General features: G+C 44.2%; 1 protein-coding gene across 1 annotated transcript in view; it reads right to left on the bottom strand.

Moving 5' to 3' along the window:
• Positions 1-146: 146 nt before the first annotated feature.
• Positions 147-9,894, bottom strand: part of chrna11 (cholinergic receptor, nicotinic, alpha 11) — a 16,367-nt gene continuing 6,619 nt past the window's right edge. The window contains exons 8-10 of the mRNA XM_034600088.1: positions 7,929-8,015; positions 6,163-6,272; positions 147-3,879 (exon numbers count right to left, since the gene is read on the bottom strand). Of these exons, the coding sequence (XP_034455979.1) occupies positions 3,139-3,879; positions 6,163-6,272; positions 7,929-8,015 (938 nt within the window). The 3' untranslated portion in view covers positions 147-3,138. The remainder of the gene's footprint in view (positions 3,880-6,162; positions 6,273-7,928; positions 8,016-9,894) is intronic.

Here is a 9,894-nt window from a genome sequence, read left to right as displayed (position 1 = left end):
CTGACACACTGACTGAGTGACACACTGGAGGCCACGACCCCCCCCCCCCCCCCCCCCCCCACACACACACACACACACACACACACACACACACACACACACACACACACACACACACATGATGGACAAATGGTTGCACGAAAATGTTTCTGTAATTTCAGTTTGTTTCTTGCAGTATTTTCCCTTGCGGTGTGATATACTGCGGTGGCCTTTCATTTGATGTCTGTGACTGAGTTATGCCTGTCTGCAGCGCCCATCTCCCCCGCCTCTGTCCCTCATAAATCCGATGAATTACCCAGTATGCCCCCTTTCCCCCATTAACCCTCCCCCACCCCCCCCACCCCCCACCCCCCTTCTCTTCTTCCTGGACGAGTGATCAATTAAGGCCCTGTCCAGCTCTGCCTGCCGTCAGCACTTTCTCTCCTCCTCCTATGCCCTCGCCCTGTCATTTTTCTCCTCTTTCCGGGGGCCGTGCCAGCCACTGTCAACACAGAGAGATGGGGAGCACAGCAGACCAAAGGTGGGAGACAAAATATATATATAAGGAGAGAGAATCCTTCATTTTCAGGATGAGAAAGGTACTGTACAGATGAGACTGTTTGTGACGGTGTGAGTATGGTGGAGTATGTGCAGGAAGGAGAAGATCCCTCTGCCAACCCCCCCTCCCCTCCGACAGGAAGTTGACTTTCCGCCTGCTAGGGGACTTGACTGTAGAGAGGAAGTGAGAGCCGACAGGAGATGAAGGAAGGTGTAGAGATAAGGGATCTGTCCCCTCACTCGCTGTGACAGTTCACAGTGAGAAAATGCATGTTTACAGCCACAGATGACAGCGATTGTAGGAAAAGAGCCCGACTGATTTATCAGCTGGTTGATAACATCGTCCGATACGAGCAGTTTATATTTACGCTGATATGAAAAGTTTTATTGTACAGAACACACAATGCAGAACAGTCTCAGTTATGTCTACGTTGTACTTGAAAAAAATTAAAAACATTTCTCAATTCAAGTTTTATATATTTGATTGTATTTATTTTATTCAAGCTTAGTTTACGTCTTTGTCATAAGTGTTTAATAACAACGTCTTAGGATTTCATTGCCAAACTTTATATATCGGTTTAAGAAATTATTTACTCCCTAATATCTGTATTGGCATCGACCCCCTGGGCTCTTGTTAGGGATGTGGTAAATATACTGTCCAACATAAGAGATGGTGGTGAAAACACAACTGTCACTGTCAATATGTTCCTTATTGAAATGAAATAATAATATCAATAACAATAGATGATCAATTCAGGACCAAACGTGTGTAAATAACATAACAGCTGATCCCTATTTGCTCCTGTTTGAGTAATATTTGCAAAACAGGAGCTGCTGTTTTAGGAGGTGACTGAGGCTTTTTCTAGGAATCAAATTAAACTATAGTTGTCGGGCAGCATCACTTCACAGCATGAAGGTTCTTGGTTTGAATCCCTGTTAGGCCAGTGTTTCTCTGTGTGGAGTTTGCAAGTGTGGAGTATGTGTGGGTTTCGTGCTCCAGCTTCCTCCCACAGTCCAGAGACATGCAGTTTGGGGTTAGGATGATCGGAAACTCTAAATTGAAGGTGAGCGTGAGAGTGAATGTTTGTCCTGTGATGGACTGGTGAACTGTCCGGGTTGTACCCCGCCTCTCGCCTAATGTCTGCTGGGCTTGACTCCAGCTCCCTTGCGACCCTTAAAAGATAAGCTGGATGATGGAAAGAATGGATATATAATTGAGGTCCAATTTTAAGAGTTACCACTTTATTAGGGAACAAATTGGGCATCGGGCTGTGTGCTACACACTGTGCAGGGAAGTACTGGAGCTCTAAACCCCTGAGGGGATTTGACAGTAATTTGATGGGATGTTACTTATACTCCACATTAACTTGAGGATTTTGAATGATCTTAACCCCATTTGTGCTGATTTAAAGACCTGAACTCCTGTTTGAGCTATTAAACCTTTTGTATGAAATCCAATGTTTGATCAGTTAGGATCCTGCCAGACACAATTAGGTATCTGCTTCATGAGTTATTAACGGTTCAAGCCTCCACTGTGGTGCAGCCACCGGCCACTGCCTTGTTGATGACCAGTTAATTCAGTTTAGCTCAGTCGTGATAAGCGCTTCAAAGCGTGCCCGCAGCCGAGGGGCTTTTGATCGCCACTGATTGCTGCAGATTGGCAATCGTCTCAAAGAGATAAGGCCTTGGAATTTTAAAGTGGTCTGCAAAGGGAGAAGGGGACTTCATCTTTTGGAAGCTTTATTAGTCTTAAAGATTATCCCAGGTCTTTCAATTTGACGGTCATTAGATAGATGTGATTGAATAATAGATGAGATCTTCGTCTGTTCGTCCTCGCCGCCGCCGCTGCCGCAGCGTTCTCGATCTTGATCTTTCGGTCCATGTTTGTATACCTGAGCATCAAGCTGCTTACTCCGCTCAAATGTGCCAATGACGCGAGGGATGAAGTTTCATTCCTCCTTGACCGCTCTTTGTTGTCTGTCCTTGTAAAAGTCTCTTTCTCTCTCCTCGGGCACTCTCTCCTCCTCACTTCACTTGAACCGATGCAGTCTCCTCTCATTGTGTGGGAGTGAAGGCCTGTCTTTCCCTCCTTGAGAAAATAAAACAGCCAAATGACTGTCTTATTTATCTGTCCCTATCTATCTCTGCCCTGTCTCTTTTCCTCTCGTCTCCTCTCGATCTCCTCCTTGCTTTAAGAGCCGGTGTTATTTGAGGTTGCACAGGATTGATATCTTCTCTTCCTTTTTCCCTTTCCGACCCACCTCTCCCCTAATTGTTAAGGAAAAGTCTCTGAATTAACCACAATCCGTTTCACCCTGTCGAGGATCTGATAAAGCACCCTGCATCAGCCTAATCTCATTCTACCTTCACTCTGTATCTCCCTCCTCATCTGTTTTCTTCTTAGATTTCAGTTACAAAACAGAAAGTATTGCAAAGAAAACCATTTCCTTTTTTTTTCTTTTCTATTTCCCAGTCCCTCGCAATCACAAATCACAAAGCCCACAGTCGGCTGGAAATTGTGTTTCCAGGTTCCACTCCATCCGTCATCTTACATTTAATTCCCCTCATCCATCCCGTCACACTTTTTTTCCCTCTTTGCTTTCAAACAAAGTCCTTCGAAATAGCGTCCGCAAAGTTGGGGGCAGACATGAGGATAGAAATGGTGCATATGATGTTGAAAACGCTGAACGCCACCAGACAAAGACGGTCGATCACAGCGCCGGCAAACTTCCACTGGTCGGCCACGCTCTCTGCCTCGTCCTGCTCCCGGTAACGGTCTGCCATGTAACGCACCTCCTCTAGGATGGACTGGAGCTGGAGGTCTCCTATCCCCGCAGTCGAACACCCTCCAAGTCCTCCTGGTCCCCCTCCAAACCCCCCACCGCTGGAGACAGTGCTGGGACAGCCGACATTATCCATGTTGGGGGTGGGAGGCGGCGGGGAGCTGCAGAACTGAGCTGGCAGGTGCGGAGGCGGGCTTCCTGCTACTCGAGAGAGCCCCACTGAGATGTTATTCCTCTGGAGGGGCTCCGAGAGCATCGCAGGGTCCTCCATGCTCTGGTAGCCCATGTAAAGAAGGTTCCCGTTGTTGGCACTGGACTGGGAGTGGAGGTGGAGGTGGGGGTGTCCCGCGTGGAGGGGCCCCGTCTGGAGAGGAGCCAGGTTCTGCGGGTGCAGCGGATGGAGGACGGGGTCCGGAGGGTTGGGGAGGCTGCCGCTCTGGGAGCCCGAGGAGCAGCGGCGCAGATGGGGGGCGCACGGGGGCCGCTCCGGGTCGTCATTCTCTCCGGGCCGCTTCATACGCAGGAACCATGCTACCCACTGCAGCAAGACGAGCTGCACCTGTGGAGGGAAATAGAGATTTAAAGATGAGGATGGCGGACGGGGAGAAGCTGAGAAAGATATTAGATATGAGAAGATATTAGAAAGCTTGAAAGCATTGAAACCTTTGACCTTTTGACTTTCACAAATCACTAGTTAAGCTTGTAAAACAGCCTCTTTGTTGCACACTGGCATCGGTGCTGTTTCCAACATTGCGTTTTGTGTTGAGACGCCGCTGCACTTCTCTGAACAGCAGAGCGGGATCCTCACTACAGACACCCAGTGAGAGAGCCTGAGGCAAAGGAGATCTTTTTTGCTTTAAGTGGATTCCCAGCAGACACAATACTCGCGGAGGCAGCTTTAAATTCAAACTGTGGAATCGCTGCGATGGACTCTCGGCTTACTGTTTCATGACCGTAATGAGCTGAGCAGTAATGTTTCCGTCAACTGCGGCATTAAGATAAAAAGAAGATGCTGCTCGCAAGTTGGTACGAATTTAAACCTTGATTCTCTTTGACTGTATTCTATACTGCTTCGGCTCCTTGTATCCTCTCCTCATCTATTGTCTCCCATCGCTCCTCCTTACTTCCAATATATCCACTATATATTTCATCTCCTCTTCTCTCCTCTCTTTTCCTGCTCTCCTTTTTCCACTCATTTCCTTGTATCCTCTCCTCTTTTATTGTCTCTGCGTTTCCTAGTCCCCCTTTTTCCTCCTCTTTGGTCTCCTCCTTATTTCCATTCCACCATATTTGCTCTTCTCTTCTCCTTCTCCTTTCCTCTTCTCCCTTTTCCTCCATCCTTGTTACCTCTCCTCCTCTATTGTCTCCCTGCTCCCTCTTTCCTCTCCACATCTCTGTTTCCTTTTTCCTCTCCTGTTTTTCCTAATCTTTGGTCTCCTCCTTATTTCCACTCCACTCTGTTTGGTCCTCTATTCTCCTCTCCTCTCCTTCACTCCTTTTTCCATCCCATTTCCTCATTTCCTCATTTCCTACTCTCCTCTCTTTGCCTCCTTTCATTTCTCCTCTCTGTTTCCTTGTCCATTCTCTTGTATTTTTTCATCCCCTCTCTGTGCCTTGTTACCTTTCCTCTTCTCCTCTCTTATTCCTCTCTTCATCTCCTCTGTTTTTCTCGTCATTGCTCCCTTCCTTATTTCCACTCTACTGTGATTCCTCTATTCTCCTGATCTCCCTTTTCCCTCTCCCCTTCCATTCCCTTTCCTCGTCCTTTCCTCCTCTCCTTTCTTCCCCTCTCTTGTCCTTTTTTTCGTCCCCTCTCTCTGCCTCGTTTCCTCTCATCTGGACACAAACTACATGTCCCCTGAAATGCCATATTGTCCCAACAGCATCCAGATGGGTGTCTGGCATCTAATGAGAAGCTAATGCCCAGATGACGGCTCAATTAGTCTCCACCGAGTGTGTTTACGGACCAGGTAGCAGTCCCTGTTGTTGATGTTGTTTTTGTCCGAGCCGCAATTATGAACTGTGCTGGTTCGATGCCCTCATCTGAACCACATCAATTAGCCTGTTAATTGGCCCTCGGACTGTCTGAACAGGCCATTCATCAACAGAACAGGAAGTCCTTGCAGTTTGTCTATACACAGCATCTATACCCTCACACAACCAAACTTTTATCGGGTAACGAAGCCTTGTCAATTTGTCTTTGCAGTCCCAACATTAACACTAAGAAAAATACGTCCATAAATGCAAAAAAAATATATGATTCCAGAAATGTCTTATCTTGCCTTATCCGTCAAAAAGATCCAAATGATTTTTATATTTAATGACGTTATTTCAGTGCTTCTTTCATAACTCACTTTTTTTGATACAGTCACATTGGAGGAAAACTTTTGTGAAAAAAATAAAGTCTTGATGGAGTTTTAGCATAAAACAGGAGGCAAGAAGAGTAAAAGAAAAGATTGAATCAGATTGAAACCGCCCACATATCCAGAGTGCTTTGAAACGCTCTCCAGTTGAAGTCTGTGTCGAGGCATTTGATGAACACACCCCGGCAGACTGATGCTGCCGGATGAGTCACTGCCAAGGAAGTCGGAGGAGAATGAAAACAGAAATGAGACTAAACAGCGGAGGGGCACGGGGTACAGCACCAACAGATGGAAGAAATAAATGATATTGAAAATTGCAGAGGAGAGGAGTGGCACTATAATGCTGATGTAGAGATCAACAGAGGGAATTCATCATGTCTGAATATATGGAGAGGAGCAATTTTAAAAAACGATTTTAAAAAGCATGATGTATGTGACTGATTATTTATTTGACGTGATGACGGAGAGTGTGAGCTCACCCATTTTGGCATGGTTCCTCCGTTTGGATCGTGGTGATGATACTGCAGAACCACCACTGTGGCGATGACCGACATCCCAACGATTATCATTATACTGGCAAAGTATTGACCTTTGGAAGAGAAGAGTATCGAACAGTGTGAGATTTCATTTCCTATTTGCCAAATGCAGGCTGTGATTTTGCACCGAGGCCGATAAACGTCATTATTTTTGAAAAACTAGAGACAAAAACTGAAGGTTATCATATAAACAAAATGTCCTTGTGTTCACCAGTTTCCTCAGCGTCTATGAGTTGTTTGCTTCGCTTCTGTGTCAATCACTGCAAGGTCACTGAGACCAGCTCCGAGACTCTCACTAGTAGTTTCTTCTTTCCTGTTTTATTCTCATTTTATTCCAACCTGAGACCCGCTGCCAGCACCCCCGCTCTGCTTGTTGCTATATTGTGTTCGCAAATCATCAGAGAAATCAAGACAAGTCTGAGTGTGTATTCTTAATGGCAAAAAAACTGCTGAAAGCTTGTGTTTTTTTAATTATTTAATTGCCAGGATTTGTGTCTTTGGGCAAACGCTGCCTTGCATCAGTCTCTGGCTCTTATCTTACTACATTATACATCATTTCCTCTAATGTGCCCACAATCAGTTCAGCCAATTAAACTTGAAGGCGAGCAGATGGCTTTAATAAAGACTTTTTGGGGTTTGTTAGCTCCACCACTGTTGTGATGGCGCACAAACGTTTGTGGTCCCCAGAGGATTAACCCTAGGTACCTCTGTACTGTCTAGCGTCACCTTCTTTAGGCAAATCTTCAATATGCTAAATTTGGTTTATGTCTAAATATCTGCAAAACTAATGACATTCAAATAGCCTCAGGTGTATTTAGTTTTTTACCCATCTGAATTAATAGTCTGAGTTTAAGGAGGTGTTAACAGGACGTGACCTCCATGATGAACAGTGGGAGGTCCGCCACTTTGGTCCAGACTGAATTATCTCCACAACCATCAGATAGTACACATGTTTGTGGTCCCCAGAGGATAAATGCAAGTACACCATTTTTTCAGTGTGGTCCAAAAATCATATCATATTTTATACATTGTCATATGCTAAAGTGGCTTTATGTCCAACTCTCTATGAAAACTAATAATAATACATTCAATTTATGGGCGCCTTTCACAGCACCCAAGGTTACTTCACAAGGCAGAGTGAATAAATCTGTGAATAAAACATTATGTGGCCGAATGGAAACAATCAGACTGAAAATGCCGAAAAGTGATGACATTCAAACCAGACTCCGCTTGTGTTTAGAGCCACTTAGCAAATGTCAGCATGTTAACAGACTAAACAAAGGTGGTGAATATATATAATCTCAAGCTTTTCAGCATGGTCAGGTCAAGTTTATTCATATAGCACCTTTAAAACGGGCGTGTTAGCATGCTGCTGTTTACATTTAGCTCAAAGCACCAGCTTGCTCATAAGAACGGCTTCACAGAGCCTCTGGTGCGGCTGTACATTGATTTTTGTTGATTTATGAATAAACCTGACTTCAACACCACTATAGAGCTCAAGCATAAGCTTTTCCCAAACCCCCTGAAATCACTACTGAAGAGACAAAACACGCCAGAGACGAAGTATTGACCATCACGGTCAAATGCTCCGGCTCTTTTTCTAATGAGTGAAACATCTTTATGTACGGCGGGGGAGCAACTTGCTGGTTAAAAGGGTCACGAGATGCGCTATTGAAAATATATACACACAAATGTTGAGTGTTACGTACCTATGAGAGGGACGGAGTCAGACGTGGCCGGCATGATCTCTGCGACCAGCAACATGAAAACAGTGAGAGACAGCAAGACAGTGATACCTGCAAAGATAGATAGATAGATAGATGGATAGATGGATAGATAGATAGATAGATAGATGGATAGATGGATAGATGGATAGATAGATGGATAGATGGATAGATAGATAGATAGATAGATAAATGTGAGTTTATGATGCCGTAAGTACATTTTGTCAAGCAGTCAATATTGTGGTTTAGTCTCGTCCCCCGGGGCGGCTGTCGTCTCTCGTGAGTAAATTGGTGCGTTTGGTTTTTGATAAATGATCTCGCTCCGGATGAGATCAGGTTTGATTAATGTAAATGACAAACTAATGCTCATACGCTGAAGTGGTTTTTGACGTTCTCTACCTCTACAGCAGAAAAGCCCTTCCACGCAGCAAATAGCAATTTTTTGAACGCGCATCGCTTACACTCCTGCACCTCGTCTTCCTCCTCATTTATCCACCTCCGAGCGGTCTGTCTCACTCCTTCCTGCACTCAGAATTTAAGGAGTGCTTTGCTGGCATAACTGTCCCCCGTTCAGAGGAATTCAATTAGGCCGAGAGATAAAATAGGAATGCCCTTTAAGGATATTAAGAAAATTAAAAGCTCCCAAAAATGAACCTGTTCCTTTTCTTTTGTCTCAGGAATGACCAAGTCCTTAAAGGACCCTAAAGGGCCCAGTCACCTGATCCCTGTGTCTCCTCCATCATGCAGAGTGACAGAGGGTTTTCCTGGAAGGCATTGTGTGAGCTCGCTGCCTCTAATCAATTCACTAGCCTTAATTACATCAATAGGTTAATTGGCTGCGTGCAAAGGAGTTGGCTTTTTTTTTTGTCCAGTGGAGAAATGCTGCGTAATGCATCTGTATTGATGCTGAGGATAATTTGACAACGCTGTCGCTGCATCTCAGACACAAGTCACTTCATATTTACCTAAAAGCATAAGCAGACATCGGATTTTTGTTAGTGTATTGATGTGTGAGCGGACGGGTACCAAGACAGTGAAATGTCAAAGATCAACTCTGACTATTTTCTCGAAATAGTGAAATAGCTACTCGCCCTGAGAGATTGTTGTTTTCATAAACCTGTTTAAATCGTTACAGCATTAAGTCTTTGTGCAGCAGAGAGCTAAGGTTTTGTTTTCCACATCATCAAGTTGTACACTCCTGATGATGTCATTACATTTCCTTAAGTTCAACGACGTGCATGTTGATAACACGCAGAGAAAAATTGGCAAATCTCAAAAAGGACAAAAGAACTAATGTTAAGAAATATTTTGTTCATGTTTCTATATTTAAAATATCTTTGGATCAATATGTTTTATGTCTTTATTAAGCCAATTTCATGAAATAAAAGATTTGAAAGAAAATGTCAGTACTTTTATCATTTATTATGGTTTATTATCTTACTTATTAATCTTTTAGTTTAGGCTGTACTATAACTATAATGGACCAGAGTTCAAAGGGTTGAAAAATAACTAATCAAATGTAATTTTTCTATAAAGTATTTGATTAATCAACTGATATTTCCATGCAGCTCCAGTCAGAAGGGAAAAGAGTCCTTATTGTCCTGATGGGGTGAACATCATTCATCTCTATTCAAGTCCAAGCAGATTTATTCCAAGCTGCTGTTTGACTGTAGCTTTGCCTCCTCTCTCTCTCTCTCTCTCTCTCTCTCTCTCTCTCTCTCTCTCTCTCTCTCTCTCTCTCTCTCTCTCTTCCTCTCTTCCAGCCTATTGTTGTGTGATTTGATTGTCTCCCACCTTTCCCTCCTTATCATTCCTCCGTCTCTCTCTCTTTTGTGCCGTCCCCTCTCATCATTTTTTATTTTTTCAAATTCTCCCCCTGTCTGTGTTTCCCTTTCTCTACCTTCCCCACATCCATCCATCCCTGTTCCTCCTCCTCACATTTCTCATCTTT

Source organism: Hippoglossus hippoglossus, chromosome 11, assembly GCF_009819705.1.
Source record: "Hippoglossus hippoglossus isolate fHipHip1 chromosome 11, fHipHip1.pri, whole genome shotgun sequence".
NCBI classification, from domain to species: domain Eukaryota; kingdom Metazoa; phylum Chordata; class Actinopteri; order Pleuronectiformes; family Pleuronectidae; genus Hippoglossus; species Hippoglossus hippoglossus.
The sequence above is the reverse complement of the archived record's forward strand: the minus strand, read 5'-3'. Positions and strand labels throughout refer to the sequence as shown.